The 26,929-nt window shown below is 38.9% G+C and overlaps 2 protein-coding genes across 4 annotated transcripts in view; both read left to right on the forward strand.

The window, feature by feature from the left end:
- Positions 1-171: 171 nt before the first annotated feature.
- Positions 172-4,464, forward strand: LOC120721447 (keratinocyte-associated protein 3). Its single transcript, XM_040011793.1, has 6 exons — positions 172-348; positions 1,705-1,889; positions 2,527-2,586; positions 2,690-2,887; positions 3,012-3,146; positions 3,397-4,464. Exons 1-6 carry the CDS (start codon positions 336-338, stop codon positions 3,466-3,468), a joined length of 663 nt encoding a protein of 220 aa, XP_039867727.1. The 5' UTR covers positions 172-335; the 3' UTR covers positions 3,469-4,464.
- Positions 4,465-4,866: 402 nt separating this feature from the next.
- LOC120721444 (frizzled-3-like) overlaps positions 4,867-26,929 on the forward strand; it is a 31,385-nt gene continuing 9,322 nt past the window's right edge. The window contains exons 1-3 of one of the 3 annotated variants that reach the window (XM_040011787.1): positions 4,867-5,157; positions 6,099-6,945; positions 11,195-11,259. In XM_040011787.1, coding sequence (XP_039867721.1) covers positions 11,227-11,259 — 33 coding nt within the window. In that variant the 5' untranslated portion in view covers positions 4,867-5,157; positions 6,099-6,945; positions 11,195-11,226. The remainder of the gene's footprint in view (positions 5,158-6,098; positions 6,946-11,194; positions 11,260-26,929) is intronic. The other 2 variants (XM_040011786.1, XM_040011788.1) reach the window with 2 other exon arrangements.

A 26,929-nucleotide genomic window follows, 5' to 3' on the forward strand; every position in this document is an offset into this window, starting at 1 on the left:
TTCAAAGAATACTGGTTCTTACGAATAAATGTGTGAACTGCATCATGACTTTGTGTTTTTGGAGTCGTTTACGAATCAGAGTTTCACAGTTTTGTGCCGGATACACCATTAGTGAGAATTACACACAACAAAGATGCAATGAATAGTCTGAAATGACTGCTGCGCCCTTCCGCGTCCACAGAGGTGCAGATTGTACACAGGTGAGATCGGTGACGTCATACAGGAAGTAATATAGGGGCATACGTGTGGTTTGGAGTTTCGGCTATCGTGCTGTTGAACTGTAGCCCGAAAACTCTGGACATTATTCACAGAAAAACGTCGTTCCCTGCTGAGAGATGTGCACTTTTGGTGAGTTTGCCTGCGATTGTATTCAGGTGCTGTAAAAACCACCGTAGACTGCTTAGTAACGACTTCCTCCCGATGTTATTTTCCATCTTACCTGCGGGTATATACCTGACCATCAGGCCTACAGCTGCTGTGTGGATTCATTTGTAAAACTTTGCCTAATCTATATATTAGCCACCAGTTTCTCTATTGCTTTATTTTAACTTATTAATAGTGGAAATTTGTTTAAAAAGCCATCAGAGAAGTGATGGCAACTCGAATAAGTAATCGAGAATCGAGTAAAAGGAAGCACGTTTGTCCGCGCCAACTCCAATCTCTGGCCCAGTGGTCGAACACAGTTCTTGTTTCACCCATGTTTGCTGTTACTCGTTATGACGTACAGAATGTATAATAATAATAATAATAATAATAAATGTTTTAGTTGGGGGGGGGGGGCAGTTTTCACCACATGTGTATAAAACACACGAACAGGTAAATGGGTCGATAAAACGGTTAAAAAAATGGGTGAGACTTTACAGACATTACATTGTGAAGAGAGACGCAAAGAGCTGCACAGCCACACCAGTGTTCGCTGTTTTAGCTCAGATTGTTTTGTCAAAAGAAACTGCATTAACATTAAACATTAAAGTACTTAGTTTGTCCACCAGAGAGAGCTGACAGGTTGATTAACTGATTTATCGGCTTTGTATGCATATTATCCAAGTCATTTATTTATAAATATTTTTTTTAATTGTGAAGCTGTAAAAAAATACATAAGTAATTTATATACTACAGTTAAAAGCAGGTTCTCTGACATAACTGTGGACGAGTAATACTCAAAGGGTAGGTATAATCTGAATGCCACGCATACAACAAAAAGAATATATACATGAAGTAATGAATTTGCTAGCTAGAAAATAAAATAGTTCACATGTAATAGAATCATGTAAAATTAAGTCTGTTAGAATGAGTTTTAAGAAGCAATTTAAAGGAAGTCACTGATTCTGCAAGCCTGATATCCTCAGGTAGGCCCTGATGACAAAAGTGTCATCTGCAAGTATGCTGATCTGGGGTCAGTGGAAGTAACCCGGGGCCAAACTGAGACAAGCTTTAAAATAACCGTAAAAATCCATTCTAAAACGTATAGGAAGCCAGGATGGAGGCCTTTCTCCAGGCCTGAGTGTCACATTAGGTTTCATTCTAGAGATGGTTGTAATTTTAGCAAAACCAAGACTGGACAGCATTTCTGTGTGATATAACAAGTCTATTGTTTTTGTATGGAATAAGTAGATTCATCTTCCATAAGTTATATTGACAGTCAAACCACCCACTGTTACGTTTCTGTACGTGCCAGTTAGTAATCGAAAGTTTTACTTTCAGATAAGGACAAAGGGCCAAGGAGGCTGATGAGGAAGGGGTTGGCCCTTATAATCATCGGCCATATAAACTTCATCTTTGGCGCCATTGTCCATGGCAGCATTCTCCGCCACATTTCCAAACCCAGCCAGCAAATTTCTACTGAATACACCGTGACCAACATCATCTCCGTCACCTCGGGCTTGCTGGTGAGTCAGTGGTTTTCTTTTTGTGTTTTAAAGTCAACTTGGCACTTCAAATGAGCATGTTGTGAACCAAGCGACATTAAACCTCCAGGAGTTTCTGCCTTCATCTAAACATTTTACTTTAAAGTTTTTATCACACAGAGCTATCTGCAATCACATTTATATCAGCAGTTCCGTTTGTTTGATGCATGAGAACATCAAAAGCTCACTCGGGTGATTTTTTTTTTTTTTTTTTTTAAACTTTACCTCAGTGATAGTGTTGAGTATGTTTCTAAGCAATCAAGACTGAACTTGCTGATTACAGGAGAGCCGGTTCTTCAAAACAGCTACTTGTCCCTCCGGGGCAGACCTCATTACAATTACAGTCATGTACCACATAAACTTGTTGGGGATAAGAAGATATTAACTTTGTTTTCTTTCATATTTTAAGAGTGTACAAGTAAGACAGGAAGTAGAAGTTACCAGATATTTTTTACTTTTCAGTAATGGGCCTAACTTCTGTTAAAGAGCCTGTTTGTTTTAAATTTTAAGTTCTTCTTCTACAGGATTTAATGCATTCATTTAATTGCTGGTAACTTAATAAACCCTGTACTGTGCAAAGCTTAAAGACTGATCTCATCTCATGATTTGAATGTTACAGAGTATTGCAACTGGGATTATTGCCATTGTGGTGTCAAGGAACCTTAATGTGCTCAAAGTGGTAAGAATTTAATTTGACTTCATCTACCAATATGATCACTTCAGTCACTGACACTGTGCACATCCCCTCATATATGTAATTTCTTTGTACTATCCATTTTCAGCAAATAGGCCTCCTGACTGCATCAATCCTGAATGCTTTGCTCTCAGCAGCATGTTGTGTCGGACTTCTCTTTGCCATTGGTGTCACAATTGCCCACGATGGGAAGGGTTTGATGGTCGGTTGCAGTGACACACAGGTGCCCATCAATGCTCGGTCACCTGTTGGTGTCCGATGTCCATTTGATACTACAAGGATCTATGTGAGTTTGAAGTCCCCTTCCCTCAGTGTAAAACATGATTTTATTTTATTTTTTAAAGCATGACATGAGAAAGGATCAACATTTATCTCACATTTTCTCCTTTCCACCACCTCCCATCTCTCAGGACACCACCCTGGCTCTGTGGATCCCCTGTGCAGTGTTTTCGGCAGTTGAAGTGGGACTGTCAGTGTGGTGCTTCATGGTGGGACTGGCTCTCAGGGGGCTGCCACCCTGCAAGAACAACTACATCAAAGAGCAGGTGTGTATCTTTGTGTGGGCCAGATGAATATGCTTGAGGGGTATAACTTTGGTGTGTGACTCAAACATACACACACATACTTGGTCTAATTCTGACACAGAAGTTATTCATTGTTACTCCTTCTCACTCAGCCATCCTTTAAATAAAGGCTACCTGTAGACATCCGCGCTCACTCTGTCATATTGCAAAAACCAAAACCGCTCATACTCGTCTCATCATGCCTCGTCTTTTGTGTCATTCTCTGTTCTAGTTGGAGGAAGAGGCCGAGTGCTCTCCTCACAGCCGACACCTGATTGGAGAGCGTGCGAATTCCGAACTGTAACTAAACAACAAGTAGCAAGCACATCTAAGAAGGCTAAATCCCAAAAAGCATGACTGCATCTCTGCACAGACTGAACTATTTCTTCTACAGTCATTTAGGGTAGTGTTACTCCAGTAATGTAGTGCAGGAATGGAATGAGTTTACTACAGTTGGCTGCTCACAGCTCCACTTTGTGTGCCTAATTAATGTTAATTTAGTGAACACATCACAAAAAAAAAAACCCTATTGACTGATGGGATTCAGCGTTCATGCCAATGTAAGAGCCAATATATACAGGTACAAAGTAAAATATAAAGAATGATTTCAGTCCTGTACCCCTACTTGACTGTTTGGGTTTTAAGTGTGCCAATACGATGAAACCTTTGTTCATGAAGGAAAAACCAGCAACAATGTTTTTAGATTAACTCAAGTATCTTTTAGCATGTATGCTTATTTCAGAGACGTAAAGCTTTTCGCAATATATTTAGTGTTTTACTGTTTGTACAGATTAATTAATCCACTGTGCTGCATTTAAGATGCCTTCAGCGGACCACAGAAAATGAAGTCTTGCTGTTTATGAAAATTGGAAACCTATGATGAAGATGTTATTTAAATTGGAAATTTGTTGTATTGAAAGATAATTGTAAAGGTAACTGAAATGAGTATCTTGGGATGGAGAACCCTATTTGCTTGCTGAACATGCCATTGATGTGGTTGTACTGTATTTAATATGCATTATAAAGTGTTTTTATATATTATTTTTCTAATTACATTATTATTTGTCAGCTTTTTGCTTAAATTCTGAGAAAACATGTTTCAAAGAGATTTTAAACTAAAACTGTAGTGAGATTAAATTGAGTATGCTTTTTTTTTTTTTTTTTTAAAGTAAACTTTTCATTGGTGGTCATACATTTGAAGTAAGCAGTAATCATTTTAAGTAGTGTCCAGAATTTTTGTAAGCCCATGCATTTCACACACATACTTTACTCTGTATCAATTAAACATAATGTGGACTTAGAGCTGTGTGCTTGGACTGTCTTTGTGCATTTACAGTACTCTGGTTATATGTTAAGTAGTTTTATATTAGGAGCTGAAAGCCAGAATGTGGGCCAGCAGTCTAAGCTGCACACACTGACTCAACGACAGAGGGGATCAGATCAGATCAACCATGAAACTGTTAATCTACTGGCATGTTCAATTGTGTGGAAGGGAATCATAGCTCACTAATCCTGAGGCTATCAGGGATAAATATTGACACTGTGTTGACTGATACAATCAAAACAAATCTGCGTGTGTCACACCGGACACATAGGCTTGTATGAAACCACGAGATTAATACGAAGAGTAATCATCTTTGTTGTTTGTTAGCTTCATGTTTGAATTGTGGCGAATACAACAGTTTAAAAAAAAAAAAACTCATTACAATTCAGATTTTTTTTTTAAAAATTTCAATGCATTTTGTTTTTAAACTTAGCATACTGTCTTCATGAGGTGTTTTGTACCATTTAGTTCTACATCTGCAGAAAGCCCACACGCACAGACTCCTGTGGGGCCAATTTAGTCGAGTCTTTGCGCGGTCACGTCGAATCCGCGGTCCCGACATGTCGACTGCGCGCCGCAGTCAAACCAGCTGCAAACAGGGAAACAAACGAGCTGCTGCAGTGAACGGAGCCGGTGGAGCAGAGGACCGCTCGGTGTTTTACACACAAGGTAAATCATTTATTACTGTGATGTTAGACCGTAACTGTGCTGCCGACTCATAATTGAGTGTTCACGAGCAAGGCAGGCAGACTTCAAGGAAAATGCGTTAATTAGAGGAACCGTGCTCTAGAAGCGCCCTACTGCTGCTGCTGGGCTGAAGACACTGCGGTGACAAACGGATTGATAGGCTGTGATCCTGGCGTGTCACCACCGTGTGAGCGCTTTGCCTTAACGCGGCGAAGATGCCGCACTGAAGCCCACCTTTAAAGATTTGTTCCCCCCTTAAAAACAGCCAGCTTTTCCACCCGGCGTGGAGGAGAAGGAAGCTAACGTTAAGGGCAGTGCCCCACGGTTACACAGGTGTTCGCTTGAAGTAGTTACCAATTTAATAGCGATAACGCTAGCTAGCTATGAGCGTTGAAGCAAGTTAGCTCGTGCCTAACGACCGACTGGGAGCAATTCACGCACGTGCGAATTAAAAGGCGCGATGCTGGGTTCTGTTTTATTTGAATGATGCGTGTCTGAAGTTTACTGTGTGCGCGTGTGAAACATCGCAGGTGTGCGTTACTGTTGCCCGGCCAACCTCTCACAAACACGGCAGTGGGGGCGGGGGGAGTGTCAGATGTTCTGCAGGTGTAACGTTCGCATTAGCGGCTTTGAACGAGAGTAACTACCGAGGTTTGCTTTGAACGTGTTTTCAGTTGTCTGCAGCGTAAACACACACTGACAAAACACTCATAGACGAAAAGCACTAAAAACACAGAGACAAGCCAAGATACTATCTCTAAATTATACTATCACTCATTGTGTCAGGAAAACACAACAATCCTGCACATATTAGTGGATTTTATGAGATATTTAAACCTCGACGCTTGTATAGAGTAGGGTGTGGCTGGTGAGGGACAATACCAGATTTTAATTAAAGCTTTCTTTGTGTTTTTATTCTGCAGGACCTGCTTGATGGATCTAAACCAGAGTGGCAATTTATTTTTGAAATAACAAAATTTTCTCTGGCTAATGAATTTAAAAAAACAACAAAACAATTTCCATGTTATTTGTCATAGAAAGGGTTGGTTTGTTCTTTGAAATGTGTCTGGAAATGAATTAAGAAGCTGAACATTTTCAAGGGCGAAAGAAGAATAAAAGAGACCTCCAGCAGAAGGCTGAGAGTGGGACATACTCTCCGTTTGGAGGTGGGATTTGTTTTTGACAATGGAACCATCAGGAGGTGGAGGGAAATCATATAATGATTTTTAAGTGACAGTTCAGACCCAGAAGAGCACATACAACAGTTGCCGGCAAATGTGAAGACTGTGAGAAAGAGCAGCACCATACGGGAGCGTACCCATTTTGTGGATTTTTCATTCTCTAATGTGGATCTATTGCTTTAGCACCACTACTGGGACAAAAAATGGACCTAATTCCTTCACAGATTGCCTGTGTAATGGTTTACTGCATTATAATATCATTGCTCTGAGATGCTGTGGAGGAATGTCTAAATTTAAGATGCAAACACCTCTTGGAAGAGGATATGTAAGAAACACCTTTCCAAAAACTGCAACGACTGATTGCATACTAAGGTTTCCAATCCATTATTTCTTCATGCCTGTCTTCCTGCTGGTCTTCTCCCTGGTTACACCTGCCTATGCCATTCATGTGGAGTCCATCGAGAGCCACAGTGAGTTTACCTGTGAGCCCATCAGACTGAGAATGTGCCAGGATCTGCCTTACAACACAACATTCATGCCCAATCTTCTGAACCACTATGACCAGCAGACTGCTGCACTAGCAATGGAGGTATGCTTATATATGTGTGTGTCTGTGTGTGAGAGTCCTTCATTTGTGTCACAATACACAGGGAAATTGGTTAGCTGATGCAGTAAATTAGAGATTTGAGATTACATGATTTTGTTTGTTTGTTTTTTTGGGGGGGGGGTTGCTTTTTTTTGGTATAGATTGTCCTAACATGTAGCACAGGTCTTGTTGACAAGGTGTAAAATGCTAAATGGCTACAAAGCAACAGCTGGTAGTTTCACACTGTGGTGTGATGTCAGGCTCAGGACAAAAGGATTTCACACACAGTATAACGAGCATCATTGTCAAGTAAAGGTATTTTTGTATGGTCAGTGAAATAAACCAACTTGGGCAGTTTATTTATTCATCCATCTATCTTCCATGTTTCACTGTTTATCTGGAGTCAGATGGCTGCAGGCTAAATGATCTGTGCAGATGTTCCTGTCACAATCAATGTTTCCAGCTCCTCTTGGGGAACCCCGAGGTGTTCCCAGGCAATTTAATGATTTTTATTTCCTTAATCAAAGTATAAAGGAAAATTGTGCATTATTTGCAAACACAACTCTACCCAAATTGTGAACCAAAAACAGTTGTGCAATTTACCTATTTCCTTTATCATCCAGCTACAGTAACACACAGGTACTCTGGACAGTACTGAAAGCCGTTCCACGTAGAGACAGATGATGAATGCATATTGCATTGTCACACAGGCACTCTGAGTAGTAGCTGAGAGACAAAAGGTGCTATCTGATCCGCTGTACTGCTAACCAATACAGCTTATTTTCATTGTCCTGTCAGTATAAACATTCTCAATAAACACCTTGCAAAATGCAGTCTAAAATGCAGTGAATAAGAGCAGTAATTTTCATTCACACGCTCCATGCATTCACATTTTTCTTTCATATATATATAGAAAATGATTTATTTATTTTTTAATTTATTTTTTTTAATTCAGTTGTTAAAGGCTTTTCAATGTTTGGGATCAGTTAGACATACAAACTGGTCAGCTAATATGCACACTATATATAATGAGAATCATGTCACCATTACAAAGTTTTCCTTACATCATACAGGCATAATTAGCAGCAATAAAATATATTTCAATATGGTGGTTATGGAATTTATTTCCAAAGAAATACTTCTTTGTTTAAGGGCATCGGTTTTAAGCAATAGAGTGGCAAAGAGTACTGTGTTACACACTGTCTGAGAGCAATAGTAGACTCACACTATCCATCTGTATCGTGTTACCTCCCTTTCCTACTCTTTTGTTACTCCCGAAGAGCAAGAAAGGTGTTTCTTGGTGACTACACAATTACTTGCTTGTAGCAACTATTTTTTTTAGTACCACAGGCAACATATACCACTGTACTTGGGATGTGGACTTGTTTGGGTATATTAAATTACTTTAGTGCTGCTTAGTAATTCCCTGTTAAAAAGAGGAATGATGAAAAGGATAATTTACTGCAAACAAAAAGGTAAAATCCTTATAGACATGTTCAAGTCTCTTTTAGGGGAAAATTCAGGCCAAGTCGTTATACTCTGCAGTCCTTTGGTCGGTTTGGGGTTTTTACAAATTTCCAGGGCTGTAGAATGAAATCCCATTACACGTGCTGTTTGGCATACTTTTACCCATGTTTTGGCTGCCTTGCAACTGGTGGTCTGTGGTTTAAAAACATGGAACAGTAATGCACACAATCAGTTGAATTAAATCTGCCTCCAGCTGTTCATAGTTGGCGTATTAAATTACCCCTGTTGAAAAGCAGATGAATTTGAAGAAGGCCTATGCTGGCTGTGCTTTTTGCATGTTTAATCTTTGGGGATTTTTATTTTTAGTTCATGTTTAGTTAATATTTTCCCATGTCAAAACAAGATGAATGTCAGGCAAAAGCGCAAGCCCAAATTCTCTGTTTTGCCCTCTTAATATTAGATCAAAGAAAGGGATTTCTGGTGTATTTTATGTCAGGATATGTTGTGCAGGAGACTGTCAGACTCGCTGCTGTCATACGCTTGTTATTTCTCTTTAAAAGAATAAGGGGATTAGGAAAAACAGCTTTATTCTGGATTGACAGAAATGTGTTTTGAATGGATTCTAATACTCCTACAGTCACAGGATTCATTCAGCACATTAAGGAGCATGCAACTGTTTATATCAAGTCAACTCCCAAGCATCATGTCAAAACATGCTGTGTTAAAGATTGTGAGAAGCGTCTGTTGTTGAACTTGATTTGACCCAGATGAAGGAGCCAAGTAACTGACACCCTCAGTCTCCCTGCAGTCATGGAAGAGACAGTTTTCTGAAGATGGTTGAGTAGCAACATGAGCCCTGTTAGCTTCCCTTCTCTGGTCTGCTGTGACCAGGCATGGTAGTCCTGGTGGGATCCCTGGAGGTAATTTAATAATATCTCGTTGGACACTGGCTGCATAATACAAACGTGTGTGCTCACAGGGATATATATGCATGTGCTGGTGTTTATGGGCATGTGTGTTAGTGCTCAGTTTGTGAGCCATCTTGAAATTGCATTTGTACTTTATTTAGTAGTGATTACAATTTTTGATTGTGTGCTTTGGTTAGTCTAGTATCGTGATATATAAAACTGGAGCACCAGAACCTGATGGTGAATTTTGTGTTGCATTTCCACTCCTCAAATGTTCCTATTGTTCCAATGCTGGCATCCTTATTTGAAAGCTATAGCATGTTGGCACATTAAGTCATTTTACAGACTCTATGAAATTCTTAAAATTTGAAGTAATAAACACAATTTCTGCAGATTCTTGAGTGCCCACATACCTTACAGCCACTGCAGCTTTTCTCTTTTCCAAGAAAACCCTTACTGGGATGATTAAATTACCCTGCCATTTGTGTTATAGCATTATTAGTTGAACTTTCTGCTCTCAAGCAGCTGTTCACCAGCAGCAAAACAGTGGGGTAAACACATGAATGTTCTTTGTCTGCATAATTATATTTATACTAAAAGGATGCTTAAAGAGAGAATCCCTGGGCCAGTTTACCATTTTCCAGCTTTACACCAAATTTATTGGGTTTCTCTTTCTTTTGCCTATGCTTCACCACTCCAAGTAGTTTTGTGAAATGTAACTTTGTAGCTTTTGTGTAATCCTTCTGGCAAACAAACTGCAAAGACCAAAGAGAAAACTGGGGGTCTTTTTTGGCACTTGAAGAGGTTTTAAGGCTCAAGTATCTGCCTAATTTGGCATTTTCCTTCCTGCATAGCATCAGTACATTTGAACAAAGATTAGACGACCAGAACTAGTTCTGGTTTCAGGCTTTTGTAAGAGTTCAGAAATTATTTAATAACTGGACAAGTAGAAGTGATTTATTAAGAAGCATCATCAGGTGTGTGTCCATTTGGGATTTTTTTTTTCTTGTAACAAAATGTAAAATAAACAACTGCTGCCAAAGCTGCGTGAAGCACTTCAGATGCCTTAATGAAACTGGAGCCATTCTAAGCAGCTGTTGTAGTCATTTTTTCGGGTCAAATCACATGATGAATGTTTTCTCTGCCTCAGTGGCAAAGCTTTCGTGTCTTGGCTTTCTTGCAAAGCAGACAAGCAGTGAGCTGTCATGTTATGATCCTGTCTGTTGTCAGTCAAGCTTCTCTGAGTCACAGAGCTGGATTTTAGAGACATTTTTGTATCTGAAATGGTCCTCTGTTGTACATTCGGAGAGTCTGGAGACTTGATTGACGCTGAAAATATAACCTTTTCCTTCCTTTTTAAGTTAAAAGCAAAGCCGTAAAAGGATCTTCCCAGAATGTGTTCATGATAAATCCAGGACACATTTATTTAGCGCTTCATTGACAAGCTCTAAGTACTGATCAGTATGTTTCATGTGTATAATTGCTGAGCCTGGCTAAGGGCTGATTCAACTCCAGCATTTCCTGTTTGAGTGTGTGTGTGAGAGGGAGAGAGAGAGGCAGAAAGAGGGGAGGTTAACCGTGCCAGCTGTCATCTCTCACTAGTGCTAACTAACTGCTAATCTCTCGCTCAGTTCCACAATGATGACATTGAGTCCCACAGACCGTCGGCCATCCCATCTGCCACAATAGTCAATTAAACATGATCAAACTTGATGGAAAAGTCAGAATATAAGGAGGGTTTGTTTTTTTTTAAGAGTAAGGAGATGAATTTTAAAATGGGAAAAGGGTGCTTGGGTAACAAATGAAAATATTTCTTTGGGAGTGTTGTTGCATGCGCTCACATGTTTCCATGCTTTTGTGTCTGCATTGTCACTTAGGAATCCAATCTATACTGTCCATCTGCCGCAGCATGATAGGGCTCCCAGAGGACGTGGTACTTGAGGTCTGTGCATGTTAGACACAGTTCAGACATATGACATCACAGGGATTGAGTATCATCACTAAGAGATGGAAACTGATAACATGGCTCTAACTTAATTTGGGGTTTTCCTTAAAAGTGGAGATTTATTTCCTGAAAAAGTCTCCCTAAAATTACAGACACGTTATAAATTACAGGAAAAAACAACATCTGCGATCTTAGTAAGGTGTTGGGTTACCATTTGCTGCCTGAGCTGCTTCATTGCACCAGTGATGAAGTCACTACCCGACCTTCCTTAGGTTTTTAACTGGGTTGAGCTGTAGTGACTATGAAGGGCAGTTCAAATTCTGGCTTTACATATTAAGGCTTTTTTGACACTCTGTCTCTATGTAGGGGGCATTGATAACCTGCAAGAGACTACTTCCACCATTACAGAAATGTTTCATTATTAAATGAAAGTGATCAGTTAGAAAAACATTTTGCTTTCCAGCGAACCTTCACATTGAGGGGACAAGTGGAACCACCCCATAACAGACCCACCAGATCCCCTTACTGAAGCAGTCAAGGCTGGGATTATATTTGCTTGTGGACATACGGGGGGACAGCTGTGGACACCACAGATGAATAGTTGTTTTCATAACTGTTTTTATGCACACTCGGAGGAGACATAAAATGTTGGGGAATTTTAGTGCATTTCTGCATTGACAAGTCTGCGTGGTCATAACAGATTGGACGGCCCATGGATGTCTTCTCGTTTACCCAAGCACATCCTCCTTACTTTCAGACATGGAAACTATGACACTGCAAAGTGGGTTAAAACTATATTATCTCTACAGACTTTATGTTGATTTGTATATAGTATATCTGCTGTGGATGTAAAGAAAGGTGGCATGACAGAGAGGATGTTTGGTTGCAGCTAAAGAAAACTGAGCTGGCCATGAAACAGATCTTTTGTTTTTTATATATATATATATATATATATATATATATATGCCTCATAATACAACTGCTGTGCCTGAGGCCGTCAGAGCTCAGATGTCTCTCTGATGCTTGATCAGAGAGTTACCCTTCAAGTTATTAGTTTTGCATTTAATTTTGATGGAATTTAGGTTAGAGGTCATTCACGTCTATCAGCAGTTTTCAATATCAAAATGATTCTTTTTTTACTAAATTAGGTTAAAGTTAAAACAAGAAATGTCAAAACACTCAGTCGGGCATTTTTGTTATTTTATAACATGGTCAGTAATTGCACGGTGAGAAGAAGGAGCAGAGTGCGTGCAGCTGAATGTGCTTCATGTTGCCACACTCACAAATTGCCAGACCAGAGTGTGACCGTACCTGGCTTCGGGATTTTTAGGGTGACATAGAACATTATTCTGAGTGGTAAAAATAAATGTGGAGTGATTGCTCTAGTTGCCACTGAAATTCAGTGTAATCACAGAGATGTTACTAAGAATTAGTGTTTCTGAGGTCTGAATATTGAATTACTAGCTGTTGGAAAACATCCATGTTAACTCACTGGGGGAGCTTGTCATTGCTGATGCTGCATGAATCAACACACTGCCTGACACAGAGGTCATCAAATGGCCGTGGCTGTGGTGAATGGCTATGGATAATTAATGGATAATGTAGACCTTCTGCACACTGAACACTTAATCTAACATCAGTTTCAGCTCCAGTGCCACAACAATAGAAAATCTTTATCGCCTCTTACCTACTATACCTATTTAATTTTTAATTCTGTCCTATTATTGTAGGGTCTTTACCTTTTCAAAATAAAGCACCTTGAGGTGACTAGTATTGTAATTTGTTGCTATATCAATAAAATTGATATTGATTGCTATTTAATTTATTATAATTGACCCCTGTCTGCCCTGTTTTATTCTGTGATATTGCATTTGTTTTATTGAGTTATTAGTTATTGACGTTAAAGTAATTTCAAGCTTTTGGGATAAATTATTTCTTATCCTCCTACTTACATCATCTAATTTTCTTTTTTGTTCTTGTTGTATAGAATCACTTTTAAGTTAGAAAAGCTCATGCAATATCATTCGATATATTTAATTTTAAGAGAGATTTAAAGAAGGCCTTGTTTTACTCTACAGTATAGCATAGTGCATCTAAAGCAAAGTTATATTGGTCGTTTATTAGTTTTACACCACAAAATCATGCATTTTGGAGAAATCACTTTTAGGCAGAGAACTTGTTTTTATTTACTTCAGTTTTATTAGACTCTTCTTAGTATGCAACTGTCCAGTAGTCACTTTTCTTTGCTACAGCAAATGACATTTATGAACTAGTGCTGACATCTTTAACGTATTACCGATAAAAGCTGGTGGAGCGTTTTTGGGTTTTTCTTTTTTCACTCCTCAGGGTAATGCAGCATTCAGACTGAGAAGAGAGAGAGGCTGAATAGTTTTCCTAAACTCGTTGCTAAGCACTGAATTCCTTTTAATCCACTGCTGAATCCAGCTTATTTAGACAGGTATTTAAAAAATGTCCAACAATGTTAAGAACTACTATTTGACTGGAGTTTGGGTTGTTAATATATTCTGTGTAACCTGTAAAACATATATTCAAGCATGAGGTCAGTTGTAAGCTCAAAGGCAACAATAGTGTGAATATGATGAAGTGACAAGCAGGTCTTTGCATACTTAATTATTACGAAAAGATGCTTAAGAGCTTTTCCTATACCACAACAACACCTTTGTTTTATAACCTAGTTCAGGAGGGCAGCCAGTTTGAAATGATCTAATGCTTATATACATGCATCCATGTGGGGTTTAATTCCCATTTTACACCTTTATCGTGATACCCTAAACTCAGATGTGGTGAGCAAACATTTGGGCGCATGCATGCTGCAGAGGTAGTTTAATCCGTTGAGGTCACCAAAAGAACTGGAGGTAGAAGAAAGGGATAAAGGGTTAAAAGAAGAAAATATGTGGGGCAGTAGAGCAGAAAGAGAATGTCAGAAACTAAATGGAGGGAAATTCTGACAGAGTGACGGGTTGTGTAAAGACTTTAGACTCTACTGTCTCCGCTGTTTGTGTTTCTCTCACCATGGGGTCCTGTCGTTCAAAATAAGACTGCTCTGTTTAAGAACGACCACACTGGGGCTACCAGGTCCCTGCAACAGAAAGTGTGTGTGTGTGCATGCCAAATCTAATGAGTTGGAGGCTTGTTGTGCTTAAGTGTGAGCTGTTTTTTCTTTTCTTTTTTTTTAAACTTTGTGCATATGTGAATACGAAAGAGGGAATTAGTTGTTATAGAAGTGCATTTGTGAGCATGTGATGGGTTGGTTGAGTTTGTGCTATGCCGTGTGTGTTAGTGTGTGCATGTTCAGAGCATTTGAAGAGGCTTATTACCCTATTCACTCCCCAAGAGAGAGACAGGTCCTCATTCAGTTTAAAAGTTCCTGTTTGTTTCAATTGAACACTTGATTATGTTGCTTGTTCTGACAGTCTATTGAAGCCACCATCCTAAATGAAGCAATCATTTATTTATGTGCAGAACAAAGGCACTGCCTGGCCCTGTTTTTTGGCACAATGTTCCCATCTACATAGCTTCCACTATGCTTATCCACCCTCACAATGCCTCACAATGCTTTGTAAAGAAAGATTTAAGGAGAGATTGGAGAGATTTTCCTGTTTCTCAAACGCTGCTCTGTACCCTGCTGTAAATATAGTAAAACAGATTTTTGCAATGAAAATAAGAACCATAATTGTTTGAATTCCCTAACCTAATAACATTGTCTGTGTGTTACACCAATAATGCTGTTTTAAAATGAAGCTGAAAAAGTTTTAAAGTATCAGGCAAGGAAAAAAAAAAAGAAAACCGTATTGCCTAACAATTATCATTCTCTTTTTAAAGGACTTCTATCACCTTTACCATAAGGTTTTACATTTTTATAATGATTTTGTCCTTTTAATAAAAATAAAAAAGGCAATAGTGTAATCTGTAATAAGCTAAAACATATAAAATCATTTTTCCCCTTAAATCCATCTTTCTCTCCCTTTCTTTCCATGTTTATGACAACCATCTGTTGTTTCTTCCAGACCTTCCAGATGATTATGTAATATCAGCTTTGGGGTACTTTCATGGTTTGTTAATCCATCACCTCCACTGCATGTATGCCTCAGTGCACATCATCCTATTTCTGTGTGTGGGTTCTGTACTGAGGTCTATCAGTTCAGTTGACATGTTTCCCTTGGAAACACATTAATATAGGTTATCCATGTCTTATGGACTTAATCTGAATGCATGACCCAGCTACAGAACTGTGTGTGGAAATGTGTGTGTGCAACTAGCGAGAGATATTTAACCCAGCTTCACACTAACATACACACATACACAAACACACCAGCATTGATCCCCTTCTCACGCAAAGCCACTCAACACGAGGCAGCTCTAGTGTTTTCAGCTCACTGCAGGTCAGCATTAAAAGCTCTAGCGCTACTAATTGTGCACTTATGTGAGCCACATTCAGCTCTCAATCCTCCAAAAATAGCTCTCTTATACATAAAATATATACAGGATTATTGAATAGTTTTGTAACTATAAAGAACAACTGAACTGCTTTTCAGACATTCTACCATGTTTTGTCATAAAAAGTACGCTTGTGTGTATTGCTGCCTATAGAACTACCAACCTACAAAAAATTGTAGCCTTTTTTTATGCGCACTTTTTAAAAACTGAATGGTATAAAATAACTTTTAAAAAAGCATGTTCTGAGATCACATACTAATGCTAACAAGCAATAACTTGCACTGCACTTCTGTTTGCTGTATTTTCAACCACAAAATTCCACTCAATCTGATACCAAGTTAATCCCTCTTCCGCTCCTTCTTCTCATTTTTCCAGGATCTTTTAGAGGTCAGCCTCTTTTACATTGCTGTATCACTTGTAATCAATATACCTGTGCTGTGATCATTATTGTTTTTTCTGCTTCTATGTGGTGTTCTCATGTACATTTTTTTAATTAATAAAAAAAATGCACTGAAAACAATAGTAAACAGAACAAATGAAGGCAGTGAACAAAGAAACAATGGTTTTTCCTCTGGTGTGGTAGTTTAAAATAAACACAGGGCGTTCATGAAACAGGATATTAACAGAGGTTTTTCATGTAGTTATGTGATTTAATTGCACTCTGAGGAATGCTCATACAGATGCCTCATAATGAAAATAATTTATTACACTAAACATGAACTTCAAAATGTATTGTTTTAAATATATACACAAATATACACGTATATAAATATATTATTCAAATGTATATGTTCTGCAAAATATCAAAGATTATCCAGATGCTAGAAATTTATTTTTTTTCTCATACTCTAATAAAACATAGATGCAAGTTGTAGCAGATGGATGCACAGGCGGCTTAGATGGTGTGGGTGATCTGCTTCAGCTCCATTGTCACACTCTTGGCTCCCCACCTACATCTCTATCATTTCATTTGACCCTCTCTCCTACGCTTCTCAGTTTCTTTTGTTCTCACTTTCACACTTTCTCCGTGTCGCTCCTCGTGCGAGCGTTGCTATACTTTCTGGATGGTTCGCCGATCGAAAGAGTCCTGCCACAATGTGAGTGTGGGTGAACGTGTGTTTGCATTATCTGCAATGAGACATGGTCCTGTGAGAGTCTCTACATCACCTGTTGCCATGGTAGTTAAATAGGCAGAGAAGGAAAGGGAGGAATGGAGGGAGACAGGCAGGCAGAGGAAGGGAGCAGAGGGAAATTAGATGAGTGCATGCTCTAAAATAAACTAAGGAGGGGAAGGACTGCAAATAACAGGGAAAAGGGAGGAAATTGGAGATTCATACTTGTAGCTAAGTCATTTGGTTGAACAATACAAATTGCCCTGGAGTGCTATTTGTCTTTGAAGATTGGACGAGTCATCGGAAGTCTTAAAAATCTGTGATGTTTACAGTCAGAGCAGTGTAATCACTGAGAAACATGGTGTAGCTGCGTCTCTCCACCCACACTAATGAAACAGCAGTTGCTGGTAATATAATGCATAAGGCAAAGACAACCCATAATTTTCTCTTTCTCCAGTCAGCCATGTCTGCCTTTGCTAGACATCACTGAAGAAAGATGTAATTTCATGTAATTTTAGACTGTGTCATAGATAATTTAATGGATCTCTTCTTAGCATAGGTAATACCAGTAACCCTTTCCAACAGCTGATTATATGAAAGATGTGTCTACTCTTTTTTTTTCTTCTTCTCAGTTTGTCTTGCAAGAAATTTGTTCACCATGTTCAGAAAGAGACAGTGTTGTGTTTTGTCTCATCTAATTTGTTGTGAGATGGGAATTTGTTATAAGTTTACAGTAGGAAAAGCTGTGGATAAAGAAATTGAGCAAAACATGACTGTTTCTGTTAATATAAATATACAGAAACAGCCATATATATATATATATATATTTTATATATATATATGGCTATAATATAAATATGAATATAACATTTAAAGATTGTTGAGGTTTTAAGTGGATAGAAAATGCTTAAATCCATGTTTATTGATTGCGCCGACATATCTTGTGCAAGGCATAAATAATTTAGCACCTTTTCTTGCACAATACAATAAAATGTTAGCAGGTTGATTGAAAGAAATCAAGGAATGTGCACCACTGGATTATTCACACAGAGGAGATATTGGATGTTTATAGTTTGGTTAAATAGTTTTTGTTGAACATAAAATGAAGGGGGGTGGGGGAGTCGATGAATGCTGATGTTGGAAGAGTAAAAAAGAAAAAGGAGAGGTAGAGGTGGACAAGTGCGTGTCAGCATAATTGCAGGGAGTAAATGGGAGGCAAGAAAAATAAGAGATGAATACGGGAGAAAGAAGATGGGAGGAGAGGAGGAGGGGAAGTGAACGTGAAGGGGAATGCCATTTGCGGCTTTGTCTGGTCCTCCCGAGCGAACGACGGATAGACATGGATAAACGAACAACTGAATGAAAAGAGGAGAGGGTGTGAGAGAACGCTGCCCCTTCTTTAACTGTCTTTTCAGAGATTAGGGAGGAGAGCATCACAGTGTGTGCAGTTCATCTATTCATGGCCAACGCCTGCGTCTCTCACAAGCATGTGAAAGAAGAGAGGGAGCAGGGACTTAGCCGCAGAGAGACTGTGTGTGTGGATTTCTTTATGAACGCATTAATCACGTGTACATTTTTATCAGATAGCTATGGGATTAATTCTGTCTGGTAAAAGTGGAGAAAAACTAGGCGTCAGTAAGAAAACAGGAGGTGAGCTGATACAAGGAGAGGGAGTATATAGTCTACGTGACTGTGAACTGCAATAATGCACTTCTCTTGCACAATAGAGCAAGAGAGACAGTGTGACTGGCTTTAATGTATGGAAGCATTAAAGGAGGATGCTGTTAACAGTCTTGAGTGTGTGGAGGGATCAAGTGGCAGGAAGAGAGGCTGACGCAAACAGGAGCTTTTTAGTTCCCGCAGTAAGCAGGAGAGAAATACACGATTTAGTTCTCATAGCTTAGTGGAGTGGGGATGTTGCAGGGATGTTATGTTTAAGATGGCTAATGGAAGTAGAGCCGATGTGGTCTGACAGCAATTTGTGCTGCAGGGCCTGCCTGGCTCATTTGAGAGTGAGTTGTGTGTGAGACAGAGATTGGAAGAGAGGAAGGAAAAGGAATCCAGAGCGTGTGATGGTGATGTGTCCAGATGGGCTTTGCTAAGGTTTAGTAGGCAAAAGCTTGATTTGTCTTCTCTAAATTCCCTCTCGTGCATCAGAGGTGAAAGAAGTCATATCTTCTAGCAGTGCATCAAAAGATCAGCATTTTAGTACTGTTAATTTACAGGCAGATTGAGGTGGCTTTATAGAGAAAGTGCCTATAAAAATGACACACTAGTAAAACATATAATCTACAAGTTTCTTAGAGAATTTATTACTAAATGTAAAAATGCATTAATATTAGATATTTCTGGGTTTAACAGCCATGTAACCAATTTTTTGCCATCACGATTAATATCTAAAAGCTTGTTATTGAGCATTATGTATCCCAATATAACTATTCTGTGGCGAGGGCGGGGGAAAAAACAAAACTCTTTGTGTAAGCTAAGAACTAAATTAATTATTGTGCATTTGTTAGTCACGCATGTCAGAAGGTTAAATTAGACCCTATATAAAAGTATAGGGTATTTGGGGGGAGGGGTTAGAAAAAAGCATTACTTGCCAGTTCAGAAGCCATTTCATTGGAGGCTTTTGCTCACCAGCCTGTCACCTTGATTTGACCACAACACAAAGCTGGTGACAGTTTCAGGAAGTGTGCGTGTGTTCGTCTGGGCTTCTCACACTCTAAACACTCTTTCCAATCCATTTGACTCCCTAATCCACCGAGAAACCGCCGCTCTTTTTCCCATTCCACTTTTTTTTTCTTTTCCCTCTACCCCTCCCTCAACAGTTGACGAAGTGTCTGAGTTTCTGCAAAGTTGGCTAACTGGATTTTCTACAAAATCCACATACGCACACACACATAGACTGGCTAAACTGACTACTCAAAGATATTAGAGATCCAAAAACCAAATGTTCATATTTGGATATGAATCCTGTTTCCAGTTAACTGTTCTTGGCTGCTTTGGAGGGGGAGAGGAAAAGTAAGGAAAAAAAGGGAGTTGGGCAACGAAAACAAATTTAATTAGTTGAATGGCCAGTTGGGAATATTGGACGGCAAGGGTGTTAACTCGTTTGTAATGAGTTGTGGTAAGGCCAGCTTTATTGACATTGTGGTAGAACAATGTTAAGATATTTGAAAAATGTAAGGGCACAAAGCAGCTCACCATCTGATTGTGTATCATTCACAAAAGACATGTTAGTGTGTCATAAGGAAAATGAATGAGAAAAACGGAAATATGTAATGGCTCTAAATTTTTGAGCATGGACCATGAGCTTCATATTTCAGTAGCCCAAGGCAGATGTTTATGTAATGTATATATAACACATTGTCACCATTTTATTGAGCTTTCTTGCCGTGCATTCACCAGGTAAGCCCCTTTTCCTCCCCAAGGGGCATGATTGGTTGGTGAGCTTGAGGAAGGAAGTGCTTTGTATAAAGATTCCAGTTTCCCTTCAATCCTATATTTTTTCCTACTTTTTGATTTTGCACTTTTGTCTTTTTTTTTTTCTTTCACTTCCATCTTTAAATTAGTTTTTGCTGTCGATCTGCTGTTTACCAAAAGTATTGCCTGCATTAGGTGAATGTTTATCACATGCCTCTTTCTTTCTCTCAGTTTTTCCTTTTTCTTTCTTTCTTTTTTCTTTCCGAAGCTTTTTTTTTAGTCTCCTTTCATTTCTTTCCCTCTCCCTCCCCCGGCTTTCTTTTGAGAGAGGGAGTAAAGAGAAAGAAACTTAATCCCTCTATTGAAAAAGAGGTGGAACAGTCAGGGGCCTTTTTTCTTATTTTGCTCAAAAACCCACTCTGGTTCTCATTCTTTTCTTTGTGAATACTCAAAGTTGCCTGTCCCGAGCACTTGCTCACACACATACAGTCAACATGTGAATTTTTTTTTTAAAATTGATTTTCCCCACCATTGTCTGTTTTTGATGGATGGCTAAATTCTGCATGTTGTTCTTACTGTTAAGACTGTAATGTACAGTTTAAATGAAAAATATTGTTATATTTGATTTTAGGGACTTTAAACTATACCAGTGGGGGTGCCACAAATTCAGAAAGCATAAGTTTCCCATGCACAGCCATTGGTTCAGCGGCACTCATGCTGCACTAAGGGCTATGATGAAAGCCAAATTTGTGAATGTTAAAATGTTTCTCACAAATACAGATACTCTGTGACTGAGGTCAAACCAGCATTCATACCATTTTTAAAGCTGTGTGGGGGAGATGTCAAATTGAAGTATTGCATGATGGATGGGGTTTTGGAATTATGTTTGGTGACCATTTGATAACTGTAGACTTTTTTTTAAGCTATACGTTTTGTGCAACTATGTTCTTTACTGGACACAGTAATTTTTTATAACCTACTTTAGCCTTGATTATTCATTACAATATTTTAAATTCATCTAGTGACTACTGTGTCAGGGTTTTTTTAAAACCTTTAGGGACTGAGCATAAAATGTTTTTGCACATCTCCAGTTATAATTCACAAGTGTTCAAGTGTGATCCGATCTTCATGTAATTCACAAATATAGAAGACACAGTCTGATTAATTAAAGTAATAAAACAATTTCAAAGTTAATTGAAAATCAAGTACATAAACATTAATTTCCTGGTTTTTTTTTTTTTTGTTTTGTTTTTTGTTTGGTTGTTTGTTTGTTTTTTCCCTCACATTGAGGGCTGGAAAGAAAGTCAATACTTAAATGTATCTGCTCTTTTCATAAAAAGGGTGTCTTGATCACAACGTTTAAAGAAGCAGCATTGTGGGGTTACATAACAATTTAAAAAAAAAAAGAAAATATCAGGAAATATTTTTAAATACCTGGATGTTAATAAACCCTAGCAAAGGACAAACTGCAAATAGCAAACTGCATGACCGTTGCTTCCAAATGAGGTTACCCTAAGGTGACAGAAAAACACCTGCATTGACATCTACAGAAACCTTTGTTCCTGTTGTCTATAAGAAAAGACACTGAATAATGGGATTGATTTTAATGGAAAGACAGCATAAAGGAAATGACTGCTATCCCACAAAGCAAACCAAAGAAGTAGAACTGAAATGCGCAGTGCTGTGCTTGGAGGAAAAAATCCAATGCACATTATGAACAACACCTCCTGCTGACAGTGAAGCATTATGAAAGGAGTGTCAAGGTCAGAGTCTAAAGGAACAGCAATTTAAAATTGTATCCAGACGTTTTACAGGGGAGAGTCAGGGCACCAGTGTATGATGTGTATGACAGTGTATGAAGCTTAGGAGAGATTGTGTGATGCAAAAAAAACAATTACTCAAAGTACACAACTAAATCGACACAATGATTGAGAAAGATAATTAATATTTTGGAGTACCCAGGCTAAAGCAATGACCTAAAACCAATTACGATGCTGCTGGATGACCTAAATAGTGCAGCTTAATTGAGACATGATGAACTAAAACAGTTTTGTGGGGGAGGAATGATTCAAAATTCCTCTTGCTTGTTGTCTGTGAAGCAGCTACAGGGAACATTTTGTTTTTGTATCTTGTACTGTGTGTGTCTTTGTCCCTGTGTGAGTGGCTGTTAAATGAGTTTGTCACATTATGTTTTCTGTAATTGTGGCTCAGTTATCTAAGGTCGGACTGCATTTTAGAATCCATTCGGAAATGGTGGTAATGCCAGAGTTTTCACAAATTTGTTTTCCAGTAGGTGTGCTACTAAGGATTGACATATAGCTGCCATTTAAGAATATAAAAACAAAATGAAAAGAAAGATATAAAATATATATATAGAAAAAATAGATTAAAAAAGGACACCACAAACTCTTTAGATTTTTAAATGACGTCAACATTTTTCCAGCAGCTGCAGACAGCAGTCTGTTGCACAGTGTGCTTGCTCACTCGTGGATGGTGTGTTTGTATGCATTAAATTGCATATTTCCCAGCAAATTTACTTGGGCAGAAACATGGCAGTAGTTTAATTAATCTGCTTTTCTGAAGTATTGGACTGCAACTGTTAGTTTATTTGTGATATCTCAATAACTTGGCTAACTGGGATATGTAATGGATAAGACTATGTGCTGGTATACTGCAGATTTTAATGGAGGTGCATTGTACATTTACTTTGTTTTTCATGTTTGTTTTTTTTAAAGGTAGGTACCTGTTTTCTTAATAGTGTGACTTTATTCTTGCTTCATCTGTCCACTATAGACTAAAATAAATAAAACAATGCAGGAAGCAGATTCACTGCAATGGTTGTATCCTCTTCCCCCCCACCCTACTCATTCTTCCACATCTTTCCATGTCTTAATAGGCTGTCCTCTCCCCCAAGGCAGATTTGTGGGCTATTCTACTTTGCTTTCCCTGTTCCTCCATCACAACTGACACACAAAATGCCAAGCAATTCACTCAAGTTGCCCACCATGGAAGGCTGATTGCCATCCCCCTTCTCTCTTGCTGGGTGGCACAGTTAGACCACTTAATATCAATATTCTCTTTGTGGTAGGAGATGTGGGGGCAATTGCCCTGACTGCCAAAATAGTTGTGCACACACACACGCTGACTTTTTCAGGCACGCAAGCCTAGCATAAGCACACACACTGGAAACGCAATAAGTGGGACATAGGCTAAATACAAGAACACTGACGCATACACACAAGTGCACATGTAAACCTACACGCACTGGCAAAATGGGCAGAATGGGGACATGTAGAAAAGGAGTTGCACACACATTTGCTGTAGAGTTAGTATGAGGAAAAGAAAGCCTCCAGTCGCCCATGCAGGCAGACACACACTCATGCAGAAAGCAGATACTCGTCGTCTAAGTGTGGCCTTAGGCTCGCTGAGTGAGGTGGGAGTACATCAGATAAACATAGCTGTTGAAACTGAGGACCAGAACACTTTCAGATTTTATTTGTTTTTTTTTTTTAATGGCTTGGAAAGAATTATACTGCACTTTACTGAAAGACTGCACCAGTACGGAAACGGAGAACACAAATGGTGAAGTGACACATTCAAGTAAATTTAAAAATTAATTTGAGGAATTTACAACGTACTTGGAGTCACATCACAGAACACTTATCATAAACATTCAAATTAGCAGTGATATTTGTGGCAGTGAGCCACAGTACCATATGAGCCGAATCAAATCCTAAACTGTTTTTTGCAGTCGCTACATCTCCAACTGCAGAAGTGAGGGAGAGGTTTTAAGCTGCTGACAGTTGCAGCTTGTCTTGTTTGTCTGTCTTCTATATTAAGCATGAATACATGTTTTGCTACATTAATAAGGATACCTGATAACACTGTCATTATTATCAGTTAACATCAGAGATAGCATTAGATGGCGTTAAAGAATTTTAGAAGAGTGTCAATCCATTATATCACTATCTCACATAACATCTTATTTCTGAGTAAAATCCTTGCAGTGAACATGACTCATGTCAGACACTTGAAACTCTCCAGTTTCAGCTGGCACCACCTGAACATATGTACTGTGGGGGTTTTTTTTGGTTTTTTTTGGTTTTTTGGTGGGGGGGCTTGTTTGTTTGTTTTTAAACGCAGTACAAAAAAGAAGTTGAACGCTCTCACACAGTCATTAAACTTCATATCCTCATTTTAAGGCCTAGAAATTTTTGCAGGCAAAGTTACCACTGCAAATACAAGTGTGTGTGTGTGTGTGTCTTTTTACGACATCTCAATGTAGAGGATGCAAGTGTCCATCCATCCATTCGCTTCCGCTTATCCTTTTCAGGGTCGCGGGAGGCGCTGGAGCCTATCCCAGCTGTCATAGGGCGAGAGGCGGGGTACACCCTGGACAGGTCGCCAGTCTGTCGCAGGGCCAACACACAGGGACAGACAACCATTCGCACTCACATTCACTCGCACATTCACACCTAGTGGCAATTTGGATTATCCAACTAACCTATCCCCACAAGCTGCATGTCTTTGGACGGTGGGAGGAAGCCGGAGTACCCGGAGAGAACCCACGCAAACACGGGGAGAACATGCAAACTCCACACAGAAAGACCCCGGCCTGATGGTGGAATTGAACTCAGGACCTCCTTGCTGTGCGGCAACAGTGCTAACCACCGTGCCACCGTGCTGCCCCAGGATGCAAGTGTGTGTCATAATTATTTTTGTAAATTGTAAATTTATTTAAATTTAGTTTGATTGCTGTAAACACAAAACTGCTGAAGTGATACTTATGTCTAATATCACACAGCTGAGGCATGGTACCCCTCCCAGGCAGGTGAAATTGGTGCAATCTCCCTCTGGCTGAATGTGCATGCACTTTGACTCCAACAGTTTCAAGAGATGCCTGCTGATCCTTTTTTTGGCTTTCTTGGAGAATTTTCTTTTTACACAAAGAATTACTGTATCTTAAATTGTCTGCCAGGTTCTAATTATTTGCACCTAACCCTTTTATTCCAGTGTGGTGAACTTAAAAGTGTGATAAATACTTTTTTTTCATGTTAGAATAAGAACATCTCCTAATAGTTCTGCCTTCAGTCTGATGTGTAGTTTGGTAGATGCAATTTGTATACAAATCTGTTTATAATTTATTGATTAATCCTGGTAACATCATACAATGTCCTTAGCAGAGGTAATAAACAGCACAACTAAAATCCAGTTCCTATATTTCCACTGACTGGACATATTTGATTGGTTAGATATTTAGCCGAGCCTTCACTCTGGACTTCCCCATCATGTCTTGAGGTTTGCACGTTATTCAAACAGAAGTGTGTGCTCCTGTGTGGCTCCTGAAGCATCTTAGAAAACACTGAAGAGGCAAGATTATGTGAGAATTTCTTAAATATTATTACAGCCAAATAAAAGGATCATTTTTCTAGATCAGTTTTCATACCATTGGGCACAATGCATGCTGCTCATTAAATAGATTTAAAAAGAAAAAAAAGAAAAAAAGAAAAAGAAGCATGGGTTGCAAAATTCATGAAGTTGAGTGGTGGCGTGTGCACACACTCACATTTGTCTTTGTGCAATACGCAAAACTGTGTCACACGTCTCATGCACCACTGCATCCATTTACTGGTGGAACATCTCCAGTGTGCAGATCTAGAACACGGCAATTGAGAACGATCAAAACATACTCGTAAGGCCTGACCTCACACAGAAATGAGCATAAAGCACACACTCGCATTTACTGGTCCATGGATATTTTCACAAATGCTCTCTATATGAGGATGCACTGTAGTTGTTATGATAAGCAATCAATTCAAATTTACTGTTTTGTGTCACACGAAACACATTTTTTCCTTTACGCATATGCACAATGCAGTGTTATGTGCTGTCAAGCAAGTGTATTGTTTCACCGCTGTAGTCTTCGCTCATTACTGCCATGGTTCTGCTCTCATTTCTTTCGTCTCTAGTAAAAGATGCACTGAAAGCTCCGTTTTAGTGCTTTCAGATGATATGAACTTTGACTGAATGCAGGTCACTTCACATAGACACGCTGCTCACAGTGCACACAATGTTATTAAAACTTATGAGTGCATCTGTGAAATAGTATTAAGTGCACAAGTTATAATGTGATTGTTTTAATATGCAAGTAATAAGTAAGTATGTATGAGTTAAATTTTCCTTGTAATTTGTTTTGAGATCTTCTAACAGCACCATGAAGGTCAAAAGTCATCCTTAAACCGTTAAGTCTGTCCCTACAGGGAACAGGGTATATAATCTCCCATGTGTGAAAAGCCCTGCTGTTTGTTTGCTCATTTTACTGACAAATGGCTGTAGCTCCAGCCTTCAGTAGTCTGCCTTTGCTGTCCCCAACTTCAAAGAGATCTGTGGTAATATGATTGCAGCTGTACATATTTCATAAGCCTCTAACTGCTGATGAAATACTGAGTAGTAGTGTAAGTTGCAACTGAAAGATTATTTGCTATCCTTCTCGCTTTCCCTCCATCCCCTTTGATGTCTATTTCTGGCTAAATATGAGCCTTCTCGTGTGTGCTGCCGATAGCATTTAACGTCCTGAGCCTGTGTGTAAATGTATATTTATAAGACACTGCATGTGTGTTAGGATCATCCACATACATGTCATGTTTAATAACAAGCTTTTCATGCTGATTAAC

This window comes from Simochromis diagramma, unplaced genomic scaffold (genome assembly GCF_900408965.1).
Source record: "Simochromis diagramma unplaced genomic scaffold, fSimDia1.1 OVJJ01000603.1, whole genome shotgun sequence".
Taxonomy (NCBI): domain Eukaryota; kingdom Metazoa; phylum Chordata; class Actinopteri; order Cichliformes; family Cichlidae; genus Simochromis; species Simochromis diagramma.

Coding starts and splice junctions, on each gene's coding strand:
- LOC120721447 (XM_040011793.1), top strand. Junction 2,587..2,689: donor ACCTTAATGTGCTCAAAGTG/GTAAGAATTTAA, acceptor ATCCATTTTCAG/CAAATAGGCCTCCTGACTGC. Junction 2,888..3,011: donor TTGATACTACAAGGATCTAT/GTGAGTTTGAAG, acceptor CCCATCTCTCAG/GACACCACCCTGGCTCTGTG.